This window comes from Chlorocebus sabaeus, chromosome 26 (genome assembly GCF_047675955.1).
Source record: "Chlorocebus sabaeus isolate Y175 chromosome 26, mChlSab1.0.hap1, whole genome shotgun sequence".
In the NCBI taxonomy this organism is placed as follows: domain Eukaryota; kingdom Metazoa; phylum Chordata; class Mammalia; order Primates; family Cercopithecidae; genus Chlorocebus; species Chlorocebus sabaeus.
Window position 1 is genome coordinate 17,637,972 of NC_132929.1, and position 25,847 is coordinate 17,663,818.

The 25,847-nt window shown below is 48.7% G+C and overlaps 1 protein-coding gene across 4 annotated transcripts in view; it reads left to right on the forward strand.

The window, feature by feature from the left end:
* Window positions 1-25,847, forward strand: part of MAPKBP1 (mitogen-activated protein kinase binding protein 1) — a 54,076-nt gene that overhangs the window by 14,269 nt on the left and 13,960 nt on the right. For 3 of the 4 annotated variants that reach the window (XM_008016941.3, XM_073012072.1, XM_073012073.1), the window contains exons 3-9: window positions 11,607-11,698; window positions 22,881-22,943; window positions 23,175-23,232; window positions 23,935-24,105; window positions 24,493-24,630; window positions 24,896-25,078; window positions 25,599-25,759. In XM_008016941.3, the coding sequence (XP_008015132.2) occupies window positions 11,607-11,698; window positions 22,881-22,943; window positions 23,175-23,232; window positions 23,935-24,105; window positions 24,493-24,630; window positions 24,896-25,078; window positions 25,599-25,759 (866 nt within the window). The remainder of the gene's footprint in view (window positions 1-11,606; window positions 11,699-22,880; window positions 22,944-23,174; window positions 23,233-23,934; window positions 24,106-24,492; window positions 24,631-24,895; window positions 25,079-25,598; window positions 25,760-25,847) is intronic. The other variant, XM_073012074.1, reaches the window with a different exon arrangement.

The window sequence follows — 25,847 nt, forward strand, 5'->3', positions numbered from 1 at the left end:
TTTAGTTGACAGGAAGGAGTGACTGAAAAAGTTTTTGGGCAGGGAGAAACATGGATCAAAGCTATGCTGTGGAAAAATTACGCTGATGGGTTGGAGGAGGGGAGGAAAGAGTCTATAGTAAGGAAATTGATTAGAAACCCATTGCTATATCCAGGAATGTGTTGAAGGCCTACACTGGGGTGTTGGCACAAAGTGAGCATTTTGTAGAGAATAGGTTGAGGAAACCTTCCTTCCCTGGAGAGTTTCATGGCATAAGTTGTGTGACTGTAGGGGCACTGAGAGCCCTCCACACTCCCCTTTTTGTTCTGGGAGACACATTCACTTTGTACACTTAGTCCACAGAAGGAACAGTTAATAGTCTCCCTGGTTACAAAATAGAAAAACAAGAGTTTAAGAAAATTCAGGTGTGTAGAGTTGGTATGTGAGGAGGGATTAGATCCTTTTGATGACCAGATTTTTAGCTCATAAAGCTTTGCTTGTGGTTCTGGTTTTGCTGTAGTATTGTAGAGAGGACTGACTTTAGAGGAAAAAAAAAATCTAACAACCCCTACCCCCACCCCAATTCTGCATGCTTACATTGAGATAACTCCTTTTCTTGCCTTTCTGATAACTGTGGAAGAGAAAAGAGAGGGCAGAAGGGCTGTACCAGGCACTGTAAAAGCTGGTAAATCTGCTCTCTGGACTTGGGCACGTGCTGATGACTGTACTATTAATATAACTAACTGGGCCTTTTAGCTGGAGTGTCTTCATTCCCTCTCCCTCTAGTCTGACGCCTTCCTTACCTCTTCCTCCATCTGCATACGAAATCAGCTTCTCCTGCTTCTGACCCTGCAATGCCAGTTGCCTTGGAAATGGGTGTCTGCTGTCTATATTTGGCTATAGCATAGGCTGGACATGGGCAAGCTCTGACCACATGAGATACTCTGGCATTAGGAAGACCCTCCCTCTTTCTTGCAACCATCTCAGTGAGGAGAGGTCAGAACCCATTTTTTAGACCCATTTTAGCTACTGATAAGTTCTGTTAAATTTTTTTGTTAATGTTAAAGATAGCATGAAAGGTCTCTATTGTCTGTCTATCTTGTGACCCTCTGCCTTCTGTCTCGGCTCTCAGACCTGTCCCTGATGCCTGCACAAAGGCATAGTGACTTCCCTTTGTGCTGTTTCAGAAACTGTAGCATTCTGGTGGTGCTAAAGAATTTGAACTCGGCCGGGCGCGGTGGCTCAAGCCTGTAATCCCAGCACTTTGGGAGGCCGAGACGGGCGGATCATGAGGTCAGGAGATCGAGACCATCCTGGCTAACATGGTGAAACCCCGTCTCTACTAAAAAAATACAAAAAACTAGCCGGGCGTGGTGGCGGCGCCTGTAGTCCCAGCTACTCGGGAGGCTGAGGCAGGAGAATGGCGTAAACCCAGGAGGCGGAGCTTGCAGTGAGCTGAGATCCGGCCACTGCACTCCAGCCTGGGCGACAGAGCCAGACTCCGTCTCAAAAAAAAAAAAAAAAAAAGAATTTGAACTCTCTCCTCAAAGCATCCCGATTTCTGGAACCAGACAGCCCCAGGTCTAAATCCTGGTTCTTCCACTCACTACTTACCTCTTTCATCTGTAAAATGGAGATACTAGTCCTTCATGAAGTTGTCAAGAGTATTAAATGAGATGATCTGTCTGAAGTGCTTAGAACAGTTATTGGCACAAAGTATACATTCAGTAAATGGCAGCTGTAGATCATCTCTCTGCCCCAGACCTTTTGTACCTCTGGTGTGTTCTTGTAAAAAATACTTGGAACACTGGGACTAACCCAAGAGAGGCTAAAATTTGGAAATAAAAGGGCAAATGCCTTAATTTAGTAGTTCCCAATCTGATATCAATCATTAGAACTACCTGGAGAGCTTTAATATGCACATTCTTAAACCCTACTCCTTTTCTTTTCATTCAGAATCTTGCAGTTAGGGGAAGTGGATTGGGTAGGGATAGAGTAGGGACTGCTACATGAAAAAAGCCTTGGCCGGGCGCGGTGGCTCACGCCTGTAATCCCAGCACTTTGGGAGGCCAAGACGGGCGGATCACGAGGTCAGGAGATCGAGACCATCCTGGCTAACACGGTGAAACCCCGTCTCTACTAAAAAAAATAAAAAAAACTAGCTGGGCGAGGTGGCGGGCGCCTGTAGTCTCAGCTACTCAGGAGGCTGAGGCAGGAGAATGGCGTGAACCCGGGAGGCGGAGCTTGCAGTGAGCTGAGATCCGGCCACTGCACTCCAGCCTGGGCGACAGAGTGAGACTCTGTCTCAAAAAAAACAAAAAACAAAAAAACCTTAAGTTCTTTGGGTACTTTGTTGACTGGCCAGGTTTGGGAACTTTTGTTCCAGTCTCCTTGTCCACAGGGGCTGTGGCTAGAGGCTTTGTCAGGTTACCCTTTCCAAGCAGTGGCAAATGCACCTTCCTTAGAAACTAAGGCTGTTTTAATCTTAGTCTGGAGAATTTACTCAGCTCCAACTAATTCTAAACTGTAAAGAGGATACCCTTTTTTTGTTTGTTTGTCACATTGGAAGTTACTTGTTTCTGGGAGTCTTTGTGGTATAGATGGAACTCCAAATCAGCCAAACTGGGTAGAGACCAGGAGCAGAGACTAGATCCAAGGTCTGCTCTTTTCTTCGATTGACCATTGTGTCCCTGCCTACCTCTGACCAGGTGGCACTTTGAACTTTGAAGGAACAGGAATGAGTTACCCTGAGCATGATACTTGCCCTTCCTCCCCACTCCCAGGTCCACGGTCACTGGGTCTCTGCCCTGCTGTCTAAGTCTCTGCACAAAGCCTCCTGGCCTTGGCTTCTTCTGTGGCTTTTGCATAAGTGGCAGTTCTCAGAATCTGGTAGAGAATCTGCTTTGTGAGATTAGAGTGTAGTGTGTGGGCAAGAGACAAATATAGTTCTTAACCTGCAGGAAGGGAGGGGAGGGCGAAGAGAGCTCTGCCTTGGACAGGTCTCTGACATGCTTGTTTATAGAAATAGCAAGTCCATGGTTTGGCTGGAATGACTTACAACTCAGGTATTTATAACTTGAATTGAGTGGGATTGAGAAGTGGGGGAAGGGAAAAGGGGGAAGAAAGTAGCTGGTGGCAACAAAACATAGCAACAAAAACAGATTGTTTTCCTCACAGTTGCTGGGGTTTCCTTGCCAGTTTGAGGTCAGCCAAATCCTAGGGGACCCTGGCCTTCTGTGACTCTGGCCCCTTAGTTCTGTATCTCAAGGGAGCAGCCACTCCGTGCCATTGCAGACTCCCTGTAGTGGTCCCTAACACTAAAAGGGAAAGCATTTCCTGCCAACTTCTGCTGTGGGTCCAAGCAGGAAGCCCTTCCTAACTGTGCCACTGTCTTGGCTCCACTTGGACTCGCTTCCTTTGGCTAGTGCCTGTCCTCTAGCTCGTGGACATATCTGATCAGATCCAGGGACTTGAGAGAGAGCAGAAAAGCTTCGAAGGCCCTGCCCAGTGTCTAGGATTGTGTGTTTATGGCTCTGAGACGACTTGAGACCCTATACTGTGACACCTCTGTTGAGGATGACTCTGGACTCTGGAGAGTTCTGTCCTTACCTCCTTCATTTCTTTCAACACTCACTATTAATCACGCCTCCCTTCTGGGAGCTCTCCACTTCACTGGCTTCCTGGTTCTCCTCCAGTCTTTCTCACTGCCTGTACCTCATCTTCTCCATGCTCTAAAAAGAGGTGTTCCCTGAGGTTGGGAGTTCGAGACAAGCCTGACCAACATGGAGAAACACCGTCTCTACTAAAAATACAAAATTAGCCGGGTGTGGTGGCGCATGCCTATAATCCCAGCTACTCAGGAGGCTGAGGCAGGAGAATCACCTGAACCCGGGAGGCAGAGGTTGCTGTCAGCCGAGATCGTGCCATTGCAGTCTAGCCTGGGCAACAAGAGTAAAACGCCCTCTCAAAAAAAAAAAAAAAAAAAAAAAAGCCGCAATCTACAGGCTGGAAACTACTGTTCTATCTAGTATGAATGAGCAGTCCTGTCTCTTGCCTCTACGCCACCTGTTTTTTCCATCTACTTTAATGAGAGCCAGAAGAGCACTTAAACACGTGGCTTTATTCTTTCTTTCTCTCCTGGGAATAGACTAGTATGCAGTTACCCGTTTATCTTATTAAAGTGATGATTTTGCTGGCCCTCTTTCTCTTGGGAGGATACAGTAGTGCTCTGCCTAGTTCCTACTGGGAGTGGTGGGTATTCAAGCCTTCCCTTGCATTATACTTGTAGTAATTCTGCCTCCAGTAGCCTTGCTTCAGGGGAAAGATGACACCTCTGTCAGGTTGGTATACGCTTTCTTCCATCTCAACACTGTCCACCTGCCAAAGCAAAAGCTGGGTCACAGCTTGGGTATTCTCCCTGCTTCGAGGCTGCATTCTGGGTGTGGAGGAGCTCACTGTAGAGAACCAGCTGAGTCCTCTCTTCTTCCTTCTGAGTTTCCACTTGTGCATGAAGCAGTGTTCCTAGAGCTGTAGATTGACAGGTCAGGGTGCCAGCTGCCTGCAGCAGTTGTGTCCCAAGTCACTGACCAGACACAGTTGCCTGGACTGGTGTGTCTCTTGGGCTGTATTTCATTGGCATTTGGGCCTTGAAGGTTTGGAGCTGAAGTTCCCATCAGAACTTTGGGCTGCATCCCAGACTTTATGGACAGTTATTTTCTCACAGGGCCTCTTTCCTACCTCACTTTCTTCAAGTGATCCTTGAGGCCAGAACTCTCTCACGTGTGGGCTTGCTTCCTCATGTGGAAAGATGCTGTAGTATTTAGAGGGGTAGGTCATTGGTTCTCAGAGTGTGGTCTGAGAAGCCTGGAGTCCCCAAAACTCCTTTAGAGGGTCCATGATGTCCTGTTTCCAACTACATATCCACATGAGGCTAGGTTTTCTTCACATACTTCCACCAGATAATGTCAGAACAGATTGAATGCAGATGCAGATATGAGAACCCAAACTCCCTTCTGTTAAGCCAGATATGAAAAAGATTTACAAAAATGTAAAACAGTGCCATTCTTCTCACTAATTATTTTTGTTTTGGAAAATAAAGTTATCTTTAATAAGAATATTAATATGTGGGCCGGGCGCGGTGGCTCACGCCTGTAATCCCAGCACTTTGGGAGGCCGAGGTCAGGAGATCGAGACCATCCTGGCTAACATGGTGAAACCCCGTCTCTACTAAAAATACAAAAAATTAGCCGGATGTGGTGGCGGCACCTGTAGTCCCAGCTACTCGGGAGGCTGAGGCAGGAGAATGTCGTGAACCTGGGAGGTGGAGCTTGCGATGAGCCGAGATCGCGCCTCTGCACTCTAGCCTGGGTGACAGAGTGAGACTCCGTCTCAAAAAAAAAAAAAGAAAAAAAGAATGTTAATATGTAATGGGTTTATTGTTATTTCTAAATTAATTAGTAAATATTTTTAATGTTTCCGATTGTGATTTCAAATATAGTAAATATTGATAGATGTAGCCTGCATAATAAGCTCTAAGACTGTGAAGAGGTCCCAAGACCAAAAAGTTTGAGAATCTCTGGGCTAGGTCCTGCTTGATAACAAACCACCTCAGAAATCCCCCTGGCTTAAGCAACAGTTTATTTCTTGCTCATGCTACGTATTCAGTGAAGGTCAGCATGGGGACCTCAGGCCCATCTCATTGCCTGCTGCCATGCTTAGCAGTCAGAAAGGGGTACGCACAGTGGTTCTGTGACAGGTCAAAGAATTATACAAATACATAGCTGCCTAAGGACAGACATGAGAAACTTAAATAAAAACACAGATTTTTGGCCAGGCGCAGTGGCTCACTCCCGTAATCAGCACTTTGGGAGGCCAAGGTGGGTGGATTGCTTGAGGTCAGGAGTTTACGACCAGCCTGGGCAATATGGTGAAACCTCATCTCCCCACTAAAAATACAAAAATTAGACAAACACGGTGGTGGGCGCCTGTAATCCTAGCTACTGCAGAGGCTGAGGCAGGAGAATCGCTTGAACCCTGGAGGCAGAGATTGCAGTGAGCTGAGATCACCCCACTGCACTCCAGCCTGGGTGACAGAGCGAGACTTGTCTTAAAATAACAACTACAACAAACCAGATTTTTGAGTTCTTCATACCCCTTCCCTCCACATTGCCAGGTCAGTGAGTGTTAACGAAATGACTTGAGGCTAGAGAGAGAAGTGGGGATGTGAGTTATAGAAGGATGTTGCTTATAAGGTCCTAAGCCCCACAGCACATGTTCCATTATATTTTTTCTCTCTTTTTAATATTTGTTATGCAATATTTAAGACATACAATAAAGACATGGAATAATAAGCAATTATGTGCCTACCATCAGCTTATGAAACAAAATGTTACCTGTACCTTTCTGCTTGTCCTCAGTTCGTCATAGCCTTTCTGTCACAGCCAGTTTTAGATACTTTGTGAAGAACAGTTTATTGGCCTGAAATACCCCAGTTTTCCTGGGCTTTCACTGTTGCTGAAGCCTCTGCAAGGCGTTCATTTATTCCTTAAATATGTGTCAAGTGCCCATTGTGTGCCAAAGGCTGTTTAAAGTACTGGGAATACATCCATGGGGTACAGCAACCTAGGTCCTGTCCTCAAGGAGTTCACATTCTGATGGGACAGGCAGGCAGTAAGCACATGGACAGAAATCAATGTTGGGTTGCTACCTGCCTCTGTGAGCTATGAAGAAAAATAAGGCTGGGTGGCCGGGCGCGGTGGCTCATGCCTGTGATCCCAGCACTTTGGGAGGCCGAGGTGGGCAGATCACTTGAGGTCAGGAGTTTGAGACCAGCCTGGTCCATATGGTGAAACCCTGTCTCTACCAAAAATACAAAAACTAGCCGGACATGATGGCAGACACCTGTAATCCCAGCTGCCTGGGAGGCTGAGGCAGGATAATCGCTTTAACCTGGAAGGCAGAGGTTGCAGTGAGCTGAGATCGCACCACTGCACTCCAGCCTGGGTGACGAGTGAAACCCTGTTTCAAAACAAAAAAAGAAAAAGAAAAAATAAGGCTGGGGCTGGGCACGGTGGCTCACCCCTGTAATCCCAGCACTTTGGGAGGCCGAGGTGGGCGGATCACGAAGTCAGGAGATCAAGATCACGGTGAAACCCCGTCTCTACTAAAAATACAAAAAATTAGCCAGGCGCTGTGGCGGGTGCCTGTAGTCCCAGCGACTCGGGAGGCTGAGGCAGGAGAATGGCATGAACCCAGGGGGTGGAGCTTGCAGTGAGCCGAGATCCGGCTACTGCACTCCAGCCTGGGCGACAGAGCAAGGCTCTGTCTCAAAAAAAAAAAAAAAGAAAAAATAAGGCTGGGTAAGTTGGGTATAAGATTATGGCAGTAGGCGGGTGCAGTGCCTCACACCTGTAATCCCAGCACTTTGGGAGGCCGACACCGGTGGATCATGAGGTCAGGAGTTCCAGACCATCCTGGTGAACACTGTGAAACCCCGTCTCTACTGAAAATACAAGAAAAATTAGCCGGGCATGGTGGCGGGCACCTGTAGTTCCAGCTACTCAGGAGGCTGAGGCAGGAGAATGGCGTGAACCTAGGGGGCAGAGCTCGCAGTGAGCAGAGATGGTGCCACTGCACTCCAGCGAGGCTCTGTCTCAAAAAAAAAGAAGAAAAAAAGATTATGGCAGTAAAGCTAGTCTAAAAGGCCCTCTCTGAGGAAGAGACCTTTGAGCAAAGACTTTAGGAAATTAGCTCTGTGCATAGCTGAGAGAAGAACTTTTTAGTCCAAGGAATGGCATATGCAAAGGACCTGAGGCTACAATCGACTTAAGGTGCTTAAAGTTGGTCCGCTGGGGTGGAGTGAGTGAGTAAAGGGGAGGGTGTAGGAAATGAGGTCAGAGGTAGCCAGAGGCCCGATGATTTAGGGCTTTTAAGCCTGGGTAGAGTATTTGGATTTGAACTTAAGGGAGATGGGAAGCCATTTGGAGGGTTTTGGGCAAAATGATGACATGATCTCATTCATATTTTTAAAGAATCCCTGTGACCTACCGTGTGAAGAAAAGACTATAGGGGGTAAGGCCTGAAGCAGGGAGAGCATGTGGGTGTTACAGTCCAAGTGAGAGATAATAGTGACTTGAACTAAGTGGCATGCTGGTAAATAGTTACAGGCTCTCTGAGAGGGGAACAAAACTGTGATTTGGAAGATTTGTGAGCCTTTGCTGATTTCCATGGCGTAAGTCGTCCTGCAGTGGTGATTTCAGGGCCACTCGTGTGCTAACACTGCATATGGGAAAAGTTGTGCACAGTCAGCATTCATGAGTTAGTGCAAGCCAGCTCCAGCACACCACTGACTGAACTTGAATGCATTGAACCTGGGGTGTGTTTGCAGGGGATGTTCAAATTTGTCTCCATCTTCTAGGACAGGTGGAAGCTCTACCACCTTCTTGGAAAGGAGGCGAGGAAGAAGGTTATCAGAGGGAGAGTCAGTTTATGAAGTCCATCATGTTGAAGCCTTGCAAAATAATCCTAGATGTTGAAGGCCTTGCAGGAACTCTGGACTCTTAGATCCTTTGAAAGTGGAGCTCAATCCAAAACCTCCCTGCAAACAGGAAGCTGGTTTGAGTTAAGAACATAAAATAAAAACCAGCTGATGCCCCTGAATGTTTTCCCCTGCTCCTCCCCTTCCACAGAGCCAAAGGAAACTGCTTTTTTTCCCCCTTGGATAGCTACTTAGAAGGCCAGAAAAAGCCAAAAACATAAATCCTTTGAAAATAAGCCAAGTTTTGAGCTCAGGCAAACTCCTGCCTGTGGGGTTTTCCTAGTGCGGAAGTATGTTCCACTGCTCAGAGTCCTAGGAGGAAAATGACTAACAAACACAAAGGTGCCGGTGATCAGAGCCTGTCTCCCAGGCCAGGCGGAAAGAGATAGTCTGTAGCAGGGTTTCCCAAACTAGAGCTTTCAGCCCATTGTAGGTGAAATCAGTAAAGTGGGCCATGACCAGAATTATTTTTTAATGAAATGGATATAATAGAAAATAGAGTATATTCCACTCTAGGATTAACAATAGGATATTGTTTTGTGAAACTTTCAGTTTTATGCATATGCATACACATGTCTCTGTATACTGGGTCATGCTATAAAATGTGCTTCTTCCTGTGGGTCATGGCCAGAAAACTTTGTTAAACACTGGTCTTTAGAGTGTTACTAGCCCACGTCTCCTTCTTGCTTTAGAGAATTAATTCTCTTTGGAATGGGATCATCTACCCACAAAACACCTACCCAAATTCCTGTTAGAAAGAAGATCAGCTGAGAACCAATGGACTTGGTGTAATTCTTCGGGACCGACACTGAAGCGTAAGGGATGGAAGGGATCAATGCAAATTTGAATCCAAAGGATTTACCTTTAATCACATTACCAGGAGAAAATAAGAGTTGAGCAGCCCTTTAGCTCCCTACACTTGATTTTGTGGCCTCTCCCAGCTGTGTGGGTAATGCCAGCCTGGGGCTGTTCTCTTTCCTGTCTGCAGAAGGCAGTGGGTGTGGCAGGAATGTCCCTAAATATCCCCTCCTCTGGGAGAGTTGCAGGTTCAGTGCCAGGATGACATGGTGACTTAAACTGAGTATCCCCCAGACTTCCCCAGGATGATTTTGTTGCTCTCCAGTCAGTAATAAGTGACTAGGTCCCAGTGGTTCATTAAGCTGAGAAAAAGTAGAGCAGGTATAAGTTAGGGTAACATATCAAGAATGTATAGAGAAGGCCAAAGTTACTTTATTCCACACTAGGTTTAGTGCCTCAGATTGGCACAAGGGTAATTGGCAAGTTTGGTGCTTGCCAGGTGGCTCTGGGTTCCTTCTCTGTATCGAAACCATATCTACCAGTGAGCAGACACATGTTAGAATTCCTCATCTGCATCCCCAAGATACACAGATAATCCTTGGGGACCTTTCTGGGGAATAGGTATTAAATGTAACATCTCTGGAGACTTATTTTGGTCTTCGGCCACCACAGGGCATTTCCTTCCAACCTAATTCAAGCTAAAATAATCCTCAGAGATAAAAATTTAAACACGGTCTCTAAGAGTACTTTTTTTTTTTTTTTTTTTTTTTTGAGATGGAGTCTCGCTCTGTCACCCAGGCTGGAGTGTAATGGTGTGATCTCAGCTTACTGTAACCTCCACCTCACAGGTTCAAGCGATTCTTGTGACTAAGCCTCCTGAGTAGCTGGGATTACAGGGACCCACCACCATGCCCAGCTAATTTTTGTATTTTTAGTAAAGACAGGGGTTTCACTATATTGGCCAGGCTGGTCTCGAACTTCTGACCTTGAGTGATCTGCCCACCTTGGCCTTCCAAAGTGCTGGGATTACAGGCGTGAGCCCTTGCCCCTGGCCCGTCTAGGGGTACTTCTGATTCTGCAGTTGGAGCAATAAGAGAGAAGGAGAAACTCCAAAACTGTCCTAATTGATTTTGAGCCTCCCCTCTCTAGAAACTGGCCTGGACTAGTAGTAGACCACCCTGCCACAAGCATCTACCCTATGTGTTTCTGGTTTACATTGTCCTCTTAGGGCCTCCGAGACTCTTCTCAGGGTCAGTGTTTTCATAGCAAAGTGCTGTCTAGCCTGTTCACATGTCCGTCCTGCATTCTGAAGCCCCACTCTCTGAGCCAGGGGAGATCAGGGACATTCCTGAGCAGGGCCAGTGCAGGGAGTGCACAGTCCTGGAGCAGGTAAAGACCTGGAGCAGCAAATGAAGACCTGGAGCAGAGGATGACGTGAAGTGACAGCAAGAGGTTAGAGGGAAGTCTCAATCTCACTTGGCATCGTCTAGCAGAAAGAGCAGTGAGTTAATTTGAGGTTAGTTCAGTGTGGGTCCTGGGGTCCGCAGACAGTGTGGGGTAATAATACTAATGATGAGAGTGATGAGTGTCTCCCGTGGCCATGTCCTCTCCGAATCTCTGAGCATTTTATCTTTCATCTCTGTGGGAGTTGTGGCTTAATAATAATAATTAGAATAACCTGAGCATCGGTGCTTTGCAGAACACAGCATTAAACCCTGTTTCTGCCTCCTTGGATTGTAGTGTGTACGAACTGGCAGACATTTGGGAGGTGGAGCCCTCTGATGGAGGGGAAGAACATGATAGAATGCAAAGGTCAGGGATATTCTGAGTCACCTAATTGATACCTAACATTCTTTTGGCTCTTGGTAGGTCAGAGTGGCCTTTCCTTCATGTCTGCCAAAGCACAAAGATCAGTGGCCTCACCCAAGTCTCACGGATCCAAGAGTCTAGTCTGGGGATCCCAGGCTCCAGCTTATACATGGTGCCTTCCTGGTTTTGGGGAATGCTTGTTCCTCTGTGGCCATGAGTTATACTTTAACGAGTTGGTTTTCTTTCCTGTGGTACCAGCAGACTGAGCCCTCCTGAAAATAGGTGTTGCACACTGGGTTTTTCCCATGTGATCAAGAAGCCCAGTGGCCAGAACGGAAAAAGCTGCAGAAGTCATAGTTCCATTCTCCTGAAGACATGGGCATCTGGAAAGTAGCCAGTGCCTCAGGATGTCCCAAGTGCCTTCAGCACCTTCTTCCCAAACATACTCTGTCTATAACATGTCACTTCTGTCTTGCTCTGACAGGTGACCTTGGAGAAGGTGCTGGGAATTACAGTGTCTGGAGGCAGAGGACTTGCCTGTGACCCCCGGTCAGGTTTAGTTGCCTACCCAGCAGGGTAAGTAAGTGCCTTGGAAGAGATCTTGATGCATGGGAATTTATAGCCATGCTAGAGCAGTTGGGGTGGGCAGGGGTTTTCTGGTATCTTCTGGAAGATACATACAGGTTAATGTTTCGTTGCCATTTTTGTAAAGGGACGCAGGACCAGGTAAAGGTTCTTTGGTGCTATCATTGTTGCCATCCTGTCCTGCTTTTTGGTTATCTACTCCACCTCCCACACACAAATTTCACACAGTTCCCAGCACCATCTTCAGTAGCTACCTTCTAGTCATTTAAAAGACAACTTTGTTGAGATGTAATTCACATACCATATAACTCACTATTTAAAATATCCAATTCAGTAGTTTTTGGTATATTCACAGAGTTGTGCGGCCATCACCACAATCAAATTTAGGACATTTTCATGACCCTGTTCCTTTTTTTTTTTTTTGAGACAGGTTTTGGCTCTGTCACCCAGGCTGGAGTACAGTGGCTCGATCTCAGCTCACTGCAACCTCCACCCCCGACACTCAAGCAATCCTCCCACCTCAGCCTCCTTAGTAACTGGGACTACAGGCGTACTGCCCCATGCCTGGCTAATTTTTTGTAGAGATGGGGTTTCACCACATTGCCCAGGCTGGTCTCGAACTCCTGAGCTCAAGCCATGTTGAAGCCTCAGCCACCCAAAGTGCTGGGATTACGGGTGTGAGCCACCGTGCCTGGCCCCGTTCCTATCAGTCACTCTTCATTCCCACCCCTACCTTACCAGACCTTCATCCCTAGGCAACCAGTGTCTCCATTAATTTGCCTATTCTGGATATTTCATACAAACGGAATCAGATAACACTGTATTTGGCCTTTTGTAACTGGCTTCTTTTTGTTGTCCAGCCTGGAGTGCAATGGTACGATCACGGCTGACTGCAGCCTCAGCCTCCTGAGTAGCTGGAACTATGGTGTGTGCCACCATGCCCAGCTAAGTTTCCCATTTTTTTGTAGAGACGGGGTCTAACTGTGTTACCTAAGCTAGTTTCAAACTCCTGGGCTCAAGCAGTCCTCCTGCTTCAGCCTCCCAAAGTGCTGGGATTACAGGCGTGAGCCACCACACCTGGCCAGCATACTGTTTTCAGGGTTAATCTATGTCACAGCGTGTATCACTATCTTATTCCTTTTTGTGGCTGAATAATATTACATTGCATGGATGTACCACATTTTATCTGTTCTTCAGTTGATGGACATTTGAGTTGTTTCTACTTCTTAGCTATTAGGAATAATGCTGTTATGAATCTGTTCTAGTCACTTTGAGAGAGATCCGTGCCATAGAAGAGAAGTAGGGGACTGGGGCTACTATTCTTTCTCTTGCTGCCTTTTCACTCCTCTGCTCCTAAAGTGGGAAACCTCCATCCATAGTTTCTTCAGCCTTCTGGAGAAAGCTTGGAATCCCTCCTGCTTCTGGCTCCCTCTGTTCCATGCTGATAGGCACAGGAATATGAACATGAGTAGGGCTACTGCTGTACCTTTCTTACTCTACCATTAACTTGGTAATGCCTAGTTCATTCCCCAATGTAATTTTCATAGCAACTTTTATAGTTTTTATACTAAATACATGATTTGCTTAGTTTTATCACCTCATCAAAAAAGCTCTGTTATCAGGCTGGGCCCGGTGGCTCAAGCCTATAATCCCAGTACCTTGGGAGGCCAAGGTGGGCAGATCACTTGAGGTCAGGAATTCGAGACCAGCCTGGCCAACATGTTGAAACCCTGTCTCTACTAAAAACACAGAAAAATTAGCTGGGCGTGATGGCGGGTGCTGGTAGTCCCAGCTGCTCAGGAGGCTGAAGCATGAGAATCACTTGAACCCAGGAGGTGGAGGTTGTAGTGAGCCAAGATTGCGCCACTGCACTCCAGCCTGGGTGACAAAGAGAGACTCTGTCTTAAAAAAAAACAAGCCACCACCAAAAAAGGCCACCTTTATCAATCAAATACAGTCACATGTCACTTAATGATGGGGATATGTTCTGAGAAATGTGTCATTTTGCAATTTCGTTGTTGTGCGAACATAACAGAGTGTACTTACACAAACCTAGATGGTGTAGCCTTCTACACACCTAGGCTACGTGGTATAGCCGGTTGCACCGAGGCTAGAAACCTGCACAGCATGTTACTGTACTGAATACTGTACATAATCCTAAGACGATGGTATTTGTGTATTTAAACATAGAAAAAGTATGGTAAAAATATCATATAAAAAATATATATAAAAGGCACACCTGTATAAGGGCACTTACCATGAATGGAGCTTCCAGGACTGGAAGTTGTTCTGGGTGAGTCAGTGAGTGAGTGTGAGTACCCAGAACATTACTGTACACTTTACAAGCACTGTACACTTGGCCATACTAAATTTATTTTAAAAACATATATTCAACAATAGATGAACCTAACCTACTATAACTTTCTTACATTTTATAAACTTTTTTTTTTAACTTCTTGACTCTTGTAGTAATACTTAGCTTAAAACACAATGCAGTACAGCTATACAAAAATTTTTTTAAAAATTTTTTTCTGAGATGGAGTCGCCCTCTGTCACCCAGGCTGAAGTGCAGTGGCACGATCTTAGCTCACTGCAACCTCTGCCTCCTGGGTTCAAGTGATTCTCCTGCCTCAGCCTCCTGAGTAGCTGGGATTACAGGCTCCTGCCACCACACCTGGCTAATTTTTGTATTTTAAGTAGAGATGGGGTTTCGCCATGTTGGTCAGGCTGGTCTTGAACAAATGACCTCAAGTGATCCGCCCACCTTGGCCTGCCAAAGTGCTGGCATTACAGGCATGAGCTACCATGCCTGGCCCAAAAGTATTTTCTTTTTATCTTCTATAAGCTTTAAATTTTGTTTTTAACTTTTTAAAGTTTTCTGTTAAAAACAAAGACACAAATACACACATTAGCCTAGCGCACAGAACTACATAGGGTCGAGATCATCAAGATGTCACTAAGTGGTAGGAATATTGTAGCTCCATTATAATCTTACGGGACCACTGTCATACATGCCCTTTACTGTTGACCAAAATGTTATTATGTGACGTATGACTGTACTTATTCTATGCCAGGCACTTTTTAAGTACTGTATATTAATTATTTAATACTCTGAGCAACGCTTTGATGTTGGTACTATTATCACCCTCATATTTTAGAGGAGGAAATTGAGATTCAAAGAGGTCAAGCAGGCCCAGTGCGGTAGCTTACGCCTATAGTCCTAGCACTTTGGGAGGGCAAAGTGGACGGGTCACCTGAGGTCAGGAGTTCAAGACCAGCCTGGCCAACATGGTGAAATCTTGTCTCTACCAAAATACAAAAATTAGCCTGGCACGATGGCAGGTGCTGGTAGTCCCAGCTACTTGGGAGGCTGAGATGGGAGAATCGCTTGAACCCAGGAGACAGTGGTTACAGTGAGCTGAGATCGTGCCACTGCACTCCAACCTGAGCAGTGAGCAAGACTCCATTTCAAAAAAAAAAAAAAAGTTAAGCAGGCAGGGTGCAGTGGCTTTGGGAAGCCAAGGCAGGAGGATTGCTTTGAAACCAAGAATTTGAAACCAGCCTGGGCAACATAGTGAGAACCCTGTGTCTACCAAAAGGTAAAAATAAAAAAATTGGCTGGGTATGGTGGCATGTGCCTGTAGTCCTAGCAACTTGGGAGGCTGAGGCGGAGGATTGCTTGAGCCCAGGAGGTTAAGGCTGCAGTGAGTGAACTATGATCGTGCCACAGTACTCCAGCCTGGGTGACACAGTGAAACCCTACCTCTTAAAAAAACCAAAAGGGTTAAGGAGTTTGCTCGAGGTAACATAGCTAGTATGTGTATTGGGGTTCTAACCCAAGTAGTATGACTGTAGAGCTCTGATTGTTAAAATGGCATAGGGTGAGGGAAGACCACACTTTTTTTTTTTTTTTTTTTGAGACAGAGTTTCATTCTTGTTGCCCAGGCTGGAGTGCAATGGCATGATCTCGGTTCACCACAACCTCCACCTTCTGGGTTCAACCAATTCTCCTGCCTCAGCCTCCCAAGTAGCTGGGATTACAGGCATGTACCACCACACCCAGCTAATTTTGTATTTTTAGTAGAGACAGGGGTTCTCCATGTTGGTCAGGCTGGTCTTGAACTCCTGACCTCAGGTGATCTGCCCACCTCGGCCTCCCAAAGTGCTGGGATTACAGGCGTGAGCCACTGTGCCTGGCCACTTTCTGCTTATTTTTAACAAATTGCTTTTCCTCTAAGCTGCCTACCTGCCCTTTGAATAAGAAGAGCCCCCTTTATGGGCAACTCAGTCTGCGCCAGGGAGACTTCTGCCCCTGGGTTTGGGGTCATTCTCTCTCCCAAGTGGTCCTCTGGTGTTCAATGGCTGCAGTAGGGGTGCTGTGGAGCCACACGGGCTCTGCCTGGCAGAGGCTGGACTGGGCTCCATTTTCCCCTGGAGAAGCAGGTTGATGGAAAGACCTCTCTACTGGATAAGTTTGTGCAGCCTGCCTCAGGGGAATTCCACTTGTTCTTGCCTCTGCCTGGGAAAGCCAGGTTCCCTCTTGTTGGAGGTGGGGCTGGGGCTGGATGTAGCATAGGCAGAAAAGGCCTTGGGGTGCTGCTTGGTGCATGCTGAGCCCTGTGTCCCTGCCCTGGGGAGTGTGGAGTCCTGCCCGCTTTCTTCCTCACACACCCCTGGACTCCAGGCCTGACCTTTAAGGGCGTGTGCTTATGCATGTTGATGGGCATGTCTCAGCCCAGTGCATGTGCCTGGGAGTCATGATCCTTCCAGGTGGTGTGCAGGCTTCCCTGATGGAACCTCTAGTAGGTTTCCTGAGTGTGTGTGCTTGACTTTGGCCACCCCTGGGCAGTGTCCCTAATCTGTTCCCTGACCTTTTGATTTCTTAGAACTTCAAGTTCTCTGTGCAAATGGCTTCTTTCTGGGTGTTTGAGTTTTGCTGTGTTCCAGAGCTCCCTGATGTGCTGCTGTGATGTTGGGGGCCACCAGATTCTGTGTGAGCACAAGCAGGTTCTTCACCTCCCTCCTTGTCTCCCTGCTTTTCTTATCTGATCATCCTTACACTGCCCCCAGCCCCCGCACTCTTGTTCCTCCTGTGCCTGTTGCTTTAGGAGCCAGCTCAGGTATCCTAGAAACAAGGAGAGAAACAAAACTCAGAAAATTCTCTGAGTCCCAGAGGCGAATATCAAACCAAAACAAAGTTTTCTGAAAGGAAATGGAACAGCACAGGAAAGGAGGGTGGGCATTGTGTCAGGGAGAGGTGGGTAGGAGCTCCAGGCTGAGCATGGAGCCTGTCCTAGTGGCTCCTACATCCCTTGGCTTTTGTTTCCCCATGGGAAGCCCCCCTACCAGAGGATGTCAGACAGCCCCTTTGAGAGACTTAGTTGAGCTGAACACCGTTAATTGTTGGGCCTTTTCCCCAGCCAGCTTAGTGGAGATGGATGTTCCAGCCCAGCACAGCCCCTGGGCACCTGTGCCCCTGTGCCTAGTCCTGAGAATGGGTTTCTCCTGGCTCCCATGCCAGAGTGGCCTGGGTGAGTGTCCTGCGCACAGCTGCTCCTCTCCCGCTGGGGTGGGAAGTGTCCTAGTGAGGTAACAGGGTGCTAAGAAGAGATCTCTTGGTTGATTTAAGTGGGGAGGAAAAGAGGGAACCCCTGCTCTCCTGAGGAGGCCCTCCATTTACTCAGCCCATGTTAGAAATGATGTTGAGATCCTCAGCTTGGAAGCATTGCACTGGGTGTGACGGAATCCGCCTCCTGAACTGTGTTCTCGTGGCACCTGAGCTGAAGGAACACAGAGCTGCCTTCTTACTCTCTGTAGGGAATTCGCCAGGGACAGTGGAGAGACCCGTGGACCTGAGAGAAGAAAAGGCTGGGACTTGGTGCCCAGGATCACGCAGTGTGTTAGCAGACAGGCCTGTGACCTTAGTGTTCTGCTCTTTCCACCTCAGCGCTGCCCTTGAGCATCAAGGAGTCCTAAATGCCTGAGGTGCGGGAGAAACATGGACCTCTCCCCAGGGCCCTGGTTCACACTCTGCTACACAGGAGGTTCTTGGCAGCCAGGGCTTTGAGATCTTGCAGCTAGTGACTTGAAGATGTATTCACTCATTTACAAATAATTACTGAGGGCCTATCTTCTAGGCCCTGGGAACTTAACAGTAAGTAAAACAGACCAAAAATACCATCCTCACAGAACTGGCAGTCTGGTGTGTGAAGATGGATCCCCACCCCCAATGTAAGTTATAAGCATAATTACAAGTTGATGTGTGCTTTGGAAACAGTATAAGCAGTAGCAGTGACGGGGGTAGGGTTGTAATGATAAATAGGGCTGGAGGGCGACATTTGAGCGAGGCCAGAAGCCCCTTTGGTATGCTTCTGTGAGTCACTCTCAGATTTTACCTGGTCTGAAAGAAACAATTCAAAGGCCCAGGGTCCCTGGTTGATCTTGTGTGCCCTGCTCCCTGTCTGTGCTACCCCGTGCATAGCTCATCCCGTCCGGGGGATGGAGAGTGGTAGGAGGTGGATCCTGTGGGAATCCTGGGCTCTGTGGTAGCAGCAGGCCTGGACCTGTGTAGGGAAGGGGGATGTTGAAGGCTTGGCCCTTCCTGGGCAGTAGGCCCAGCACCTGGCGCCAGTACTCCACAGCGTGACTCCCCCAGGCTGAGGCCTTACACCCTCCCCGTGAGAGTGAGCAGCCGCCCTGCACCCTCGGGTGCTGAGTTGCGGGACTCGGCTGGTTGGGCCAACCCAGCCCTTGGCATGTGGTGGATCCCAGCCAGCACTGCAGCAAGGGCTCACCCTGCTAGGCAGGGTCAGGGGATGTGGAGGGAAAGATTGATACAAACCGTGCCCCGCGCTCCTCTCCCCGGCTGACCTAGGAGCTTGCTCAGAATTCACCAAGAAGGCTGAGAGGGCTCCTTGGTGCTTCTGAGAACAGGTTGGGAGGGCGTCAACAAGCCAAGCACACAGGGAGCCCTGGCCATGCTGCTGTCACTTCAGCATCTGTGTTATCGTCCCTGCATGTGGAGCTGTGGCCATGATTGCATGCTCTCTTTCTTTCTCTTGTTGGATGGCTTCCAAATATCAATAATTAGAAACAAAAATAGTTGCTTAAGGGACGACCTCTGGTGTTTCCTTTTCTTGCTTAGCTCTTCCATGGCACACCTGAGAATTTCTTAGGCTATACTGGGAGCAGGGGGATGTTAGAGGAGGGAGAGATTGCCTCATTGCCATTGCCTCTAGCCAGTCATCCTTCTATCTACGTAGTGTTCCTACATATACACACACACACACCATTCATCCTTCTTTTTCCACCATGGAGCTGAACATAGAAGGAGGAGGAAACAGGATATTGTGTCCCAGGAAGACTGAGTTTGTATGCAGTGACTTGGAAAGTGTTTTAAGCAGTCTGATGCACTACCCTTTAAAGGCTGAAATACTGCTTTGGGATGAGAATTAAGGGAAAACTCACAAGCTTGCAAATAGAGCCCACTTTTTCTGGATTTGGGATACGGTTGGCTGGATTATGCATTGAGTCAATTCAATTAGATCAACTCTCAGCTGAAGCCCTTTACCATTGTTCCTGTGGAACTCATCAGAAAGCTAGGGAACCTGTCCCCATTTAGACTGAGCCTTTGCTGGAGAGAGGAGCCTGCAGAGGGCCTCAGGTCAGCACAGACTGCAAGAAGGTTCAGAAAACGTTGGTTAACCACTGAGAACTTTCTGGGCTCTGAATTCATGATGGTGGCAGGCCTGGGGCTATAACTTTTCATATACTGCATAAAGTATTAAAACCTAAATGTCTAAATCTGGCTGGGCACAGTGGCTCACGCCTGTAATCCCAACACTTTTGGAGGCCAAGATGGGTGGATCACCTGAGGTCAGGAGTTTGGGACCAGCCTGACCGATATGGTGAAATCACATCTCTACTAAAAATACAAAAAAATTAGCCAAGCTTGCTGATGGGTGCTTGTAATCCCAGCTACTCGGGAGGCTGAGTCAGGAGAATTGCTTGAACCCGGGAGGTGGAGGTTGCAGTGAGCCGAGATCACATCACCGCACTCCAGCCTGAGTGACAAGAGCAAAACTCCATCTCAAAAAAAAAAGAAAAAAAATCTAAATATGTGGACTTTGAACTCTGTTATAATTTTCTTTTTCTTTCTTTCTTTCTCCTTCCTTTCCTTTCCTTTCCTTTCCTTTCCTTTTCCTTTTCCTTTTCCTTTTCCTTTTCCTTTTCCTTTTCCTTTTCCTTTTCCTTTTCCTTTTCCTTTTCCTTTTCCTTTTCCTTTTCCTTTTCCTTTTCCTTTTCCTTTTCCTTTTCCTTTTCCTTTTCCTTTTCCTTTTCCTTTTCCTTTTCCTTTTCCTTTTCCCTTTCCTTTCCTTTCCTTTCCTTTCCTTTCCTTTCCTTTCCTTTCGAGTCTCACTGTCCCCCAGGCTGGAGTGCAGTGGTGTGATCTCGGCTCACTGCAAGCTCCGCCTCCCGGGTTCCCGCCATTCTCCTGCCTCAGCCTCCTGAGTAGCTGGGACTACAGGCGCCCGCCACCACGCCCAGCTAATTTTTTGTATTTTTAGTAGAGACAGGGTTTCACTGTGTTAGCCAGGATGGTCTCGATCTCCTGACCTTGTGATCCACCCGCCTTGGCCTCCCAAAGTGCTGGGATTACAGGCGTGAGCCACCGTGCCTGGCTTTGTTATAATTTTCATGTGCCTCCTCAAGAGCGATGGGGTGCAGAGTTTCCAAAGCCATCTTGCTTTTGTCATACTTTTTTTTTTTTTTTTTTTTTTGGAGACAGAATCTAGTTCTTGTCTCCCAGGCTGGAGTGCAATGGCATGATCTCAACTCACTGCAGCCTTCACCTCCCAGGTTCAAGCAATTCTTCTACCTCAGCCTCCCAAGTAGCTGGGATTACAGGCACCTGCCACCACACCTGGCTTATTTTTGTATTTTTAGTAGAGATGGGGCTTCACCATGTTGGCCAGCCTGGTCTTGAACTCCTGACCTCAGGTGGTCTGCCTGTCTTAGCCTCCCAAAGTGCTGGGATTATAGGCATGAGCCACGGTGCCCGGCCTGTTATAATTTTTAAAACCCTCCTGACTGTGACATTCTTGAAGGGGAAGCAGGAGACTAGAAGGTGGTATAAAAAGAGAAAGGAGTTCAAGACTAGCCTGGGCAACATGGCAAAACCCTATCTCTACAAAAAAATACAAAAATTAACTGGGTGTGGTGGCATGTGCCTGTAATCCCAGCTACTTGGGAGGCTGAGGTGGGAGGATTGCTTGTCCAGGAGGTTGAGGCTGCAGGGAGCTGTGATGGTGCCATGGTGCCACTGCACTCCAGCCTGGGTGACAGAGCAAGACCCTGCCTCCAAAAAGAAAAAAAAGGAAAGAAAGAAAGGAAGGAAGGGCTAAGCAGGGTGGCATGAGCCTGTAATCCCAACTACTTGGGAGGATGAGGCGGCAGGATTACTTGAGTCCAGGAGTTCAAGACCAGCTTGGGCAACATAGTGAGACCTGGTCTCAAAAAAACGGAAAAAGGAAACAGGAACAAGGAAAGAGTAGGAAATGGAGAAAGAAGGAGAAAAAAAAAAAAAAAAAAACAGGAAGAGTTGAGGGGTTAGAGGAGAAAAGTGACTTAGGAATTCCACAGCTGTTGGGCAACCTGGCAGTTCTGGGCATATCTGGTCACATCGGAGGTCCCAGTGTCCCCAAATTTGCATATTGAAGTGGTTTATTGAGCCCAAGATGCTTAGCACTCACTAGCAACTTGCACCTACCTCCCTTCAAGCTTCCAGCCAGTAGTGGCATTCAGATACGGGGGCTGCAATGGGGTCCTACTAGGGAAAGTTAGGTCTGGGGGTAGTAGCTGTCTGCTCTTTCTCTCCTCCCTGCCTTTCCTATTCGCAGCCTGCAGGCTTGCTCTTGTTTGCTAGTTCCAGTGTTAACGAAGAGTTGAGGCAGAAGGGGCAACGGGCCAGGGCCTGCTGACAGCCAAGAAGCCTAAAGAGAAGCTGCCTGGCTGTTGGCCTTTGGCTTCTTGCCCCTGATTCCTACTACCCAGCTTCCGTCTCCAGAGCTGCCTCTGGAAAGGCAGGACCTGATTCCATCCAGCAGCCTTGCTGCCTGGTGGGAGAGGTTGCCCCCCCTCTCTCTGTGAGGCAGGCAGAGTCCCTGATTGTCTGCTTCTGGCAGTCGGGGGGCTCTTCTCAGGTTTTTTGGGGCCAGGGATTCTCAGGGTGGGGCTTGGGACCTCCGTGGCACTGTAGGGCTTTCCCAGGCCTTCTCAGGCTATCTCTATCCCTCTACCCCATCTTACTGAGCCTTTCTGCTATGTGGCCCCTTCCTGGCCTCCCACTTCCTTCCTCATTCAACACATACAGGGTGTGGGGGGCCAGCTCTTGCCAAGTACACACGTGGGTGCACATGTGAGAGACCTTACATCTTCAGGCACACATGCTTGATACACGTGTGACCCCAAGCCTGTGAATGGGCTGTGCACCTGAGGCCTGCTTTGTCCAAATCACATTTCTTCTCCCCTCCTACACCCCTTCCTGGGGTATACGGAAGAGCTGCGGGATGGCCTGTGTCCCTGCCAGCCCTTTGTGGGTATGGCCAGAGATAGAGCTGGTATTTAGGGGTCTGGTTCGGGGGACAGGCTTCCAGGGAGTCCTTATGACTCTCATGGGGCTACAGAGATAGGCCCTCTTGGGTGGGGAAAAGGAGCAAGAACAGGTTGCCAGGAGAAAGCGGTAGAGGCTGGGCGAGGTGGCTCATGCCTGTAATCCCAGCGCTTTGGGAGGCAGATCACTTGAGCTCAAGAGTTTGAGACCAGCCTGGGCAACGTGGCAAGATCCTGTGTCTACAAAAAAAACAACAACAAAGATTAGCTGGCATGGTGGCACATGCTTGTGGTTCCAGCTACTAGGGAGGCTAAGGTGGGAGGATTGCTTGAGCCTGGGAAGTTGAGGCTGCACTGAGCCATGTTTGCACCACTGCACTCCCGCTGGGGTGACAGAGTGAGACCCTGTCTCAAAAAAAAAAAAAAAAAAAAAAGCAGTGGAACCCTTGTGCTGTCTCTACCCAGCTCCCTCTGCTGGGTGACTGGAAGTCCTGGGTGGCCTGGAGGGCTCCTGGGGGAGCTGTGGTTTGGTGCTGAGCCTGTTGTCTGCTCATCCCCTCAGGTGTGTGGTTGTGTTGTTCAATCCCCGGAAACACAAACAGCACCACATCCTCAACAGTTCCAGGTAAATGGGCCGGGTCCTCAGGATGCCTCTTCCTTCTAGGAGCTATGAGAAGGGCACTATCTGGAGTTTCTGTGGCTCTGGGGGCTGGGACCTGGTTGGAGCGTAAGGTCAGATGCGGAAGTGCCACATGTGCCATTGGTGTCTGCTGGTCTCACCTTTTGAGAGGCTGGGAGGGGGCTAGGCTTAGGCCAGGATGCCAGTGCCCCTCTGAGCCTGCCCCATCTCTTGCAGGAAAACCATCACTGCCCTTGCCTTCTCCCCTGATGGCAAGTACTTGGTCACTGGAGAGGTGAGTGAGGAAGAGGGCTGGCAGTACTGTAAAGAGGGCAGGTGTCCTGGCCTCAGCAGAGAGCTGCGGTCCTAGGCCTGCGCTCACTTTGGCTTCTGAAACAGACATCAAATCCTGGTTTTCGCTATACCTTAAAACAGTGGTTCTCAAGCTTTAGTGTACATCAGAATCACTTGGAGGGCTTGTGAAAGCACACATCGCTAGGCTGGTCCTCAGAGTTTCTGCTTCTGTAGGTCTGGGATGGGGTTTCGAAATGTGCATTTGTAAGAAATTCCAAGATAGTACTGATGCTGCTGGTCAGGGAAGGGTGCTTTGGAAACCACTGCCTTAACTATTCCTTACCCCCGGGGGCCCCCTGCTGGGCTCAGGAGGAACGCCTCTGTCCCGGCGGCAAATAGACCTGAGTGGTAGTGGCTCTCAATGCCGGCTGCCCATCAGAACCATTCAGGGAGCCTTGAATAACCAGAAGTACAGACGGGCACCCAGAGATGCTGACTAAACTCCGGGGCCACTTTCTCCCTGATAATCACTGTTGCTCTCAGATCTTTACCATATTTCCTCTGTACCCTGCCCTGACTTTTGGCCGGGAGAATGATGGTATCCAGTGACTGAGGAGGCGAGGGCCCCACTCTGGAAAACAAACAGGGGCTGTATGCCTGTGGAGAACTCAAGAACTCACTTCCAGTTCTTGCCTCCCTGCAGAGTGGGCACATGCCTGCCGTGCGGGTTTGGGACGTGGCAGAGCGCAGCCAGGTGGCCGAGCTGCAGGAGCACAAGTATGGTGTGGCTTGTGTGGCTTTCTCTCCTAGCGCCAAGTACATCGTCTCTGTGGGCTACCAGCATGACATGATCGTCAACGTGTGGGCCTGGAAGGTGAGTGGCTGGGTGGGATGGCCTGGCAGCCTCACAGGGGTCAAGTGTCAGCTGGGGAGGCAAGAGACTGCTGGCCTGCATGGCTCCACTCCACCCCACTGAACCATTCTCATTCTAGAAAGTTATTTGAAGCAGAAAAGAGCAACCGTGTGGCCAAGCATGTTGGTAGAAGGAGCTAACTTTATGCCTTCAGGGACTTCTGCAGGAAATGAATCTTTTCAGCTCCTCTAGAAAGGGATTATTTCCCCACCCCTCTTTTTCTGGCCAGTAAATTCTGGAAAAAACGCTTTTTCAAGTACAAATTCGAATTCTCCTCCATTCTCTGAGTCACTGTCTTCTTAGCTCCAAGAGACAGGGCCTTGATTCTTCCTTTGGCATCCCCTCTAGAAAAACATTGTGGTGGCCTCCAACAAGGTGTCCAGTCGGGTGACAGCAGTGTCCTTCTCTGAGGATTGCAGCTACTTTGTCACTGCAGGCAACCGGCACATCAAATTCTGGTATCTCGATGACAGCAAGACCTCAAAGGTGAGGTGCTAAAGCTGGGAGTAGCCACCAAGTCCCCGGCCAGGGCCTGCCCAGCCCACCCCGGGAGACTCTGCCCGACTTGGGTCTCTCTCTGCATTCCCAGCAGTCATGCAGAAGTTTTGGATGAGCCAGATGCTGTCTGGGCTGAGGAGTAGGCTCAAAGAGCACGGGGGTGCTGGAGGCATCCCCTGTCCTCTCCTAGGGCCTGGTTTCCAGGGGCAGGCTCTGGGGTGGATAGGGGGGTAACAGTGGTGTACGTCCACAGGTGAATGCCACTGTGCCCCTGCTGGGCCGCTCAGGGCTGCTGGGAGAGCTGCGGAACAACCTATTCACTGATGTGGCCTGTGGCAGAGGGAAGAAGGCGGACAGCACCTTCTGCATCACGTCCTCAGGGCTGCTGTGCGAGTTCAGTGATCGAAGGCTTTTGGACAAGTGGGTGGAGCTGAGGGTAAGTACCTCTGTCCCCAGGGGTAGGGTCTACCCATGTCTCAGCTTAGGGGAGAACTAGTGCCCAGGGCTTCAGACTAGGGGCTGGGCCCTCATGCATATGGGAGATCCCAGGAGAACGAAGCTTGGGGGAGCTAGAGCTTGGCCCAGTTCCAGCCCTTGGTGATCTGTGTAACTGCCTCCTCTCTGCTCTTTCTGTCTCTCTTTCCCCTGCTTTCCTCTTCTGCTCAGAACACAGACAGCTTCACAGTAAGTGGTGCCTGCACCCTCCTCTCTTTCTCATGCTGTTTCCTTCTCTTCACTGGGCTTTTCTTACTGGATCCTCTGGTGCCTAGAAGAATCCTCAATTCCTATCCCCTGGCTGGACAGGGCTGAGGGCTCAGAATAGAGCAGCTGGGCAGCTTTTCCCTTGCCCCTGCCTTGGCTGGTCCCTCCTCTTGGCAGGTGGCTGTTGATGGGTGGGGAGGAGAGAAGACTGAGTGGGCAGGTGGCCTTGCTGAGCTGAGCCACTCTGCCCACAGACCACAGTGGCCCACTGCATCTCTGTGAGCCAAGACTACATCTTCTGTGGCTGTGCTGATGGCACCGTGCGCCTTTTCAACCCCTCTAACCTGCACTTCCTTAGCACCTTGCCCCGACCCCATGCTCTGGGGACAGACATTGCCAGCATCACTGAGGCCAGGTGAGCTACGTGGGCCCCCTTCCTCCATTCGTAGCCTTACCCCTGCCCAGTCTTTCTTGTCAGTGCCTCAGGGAGCAGGCGAAGAGTG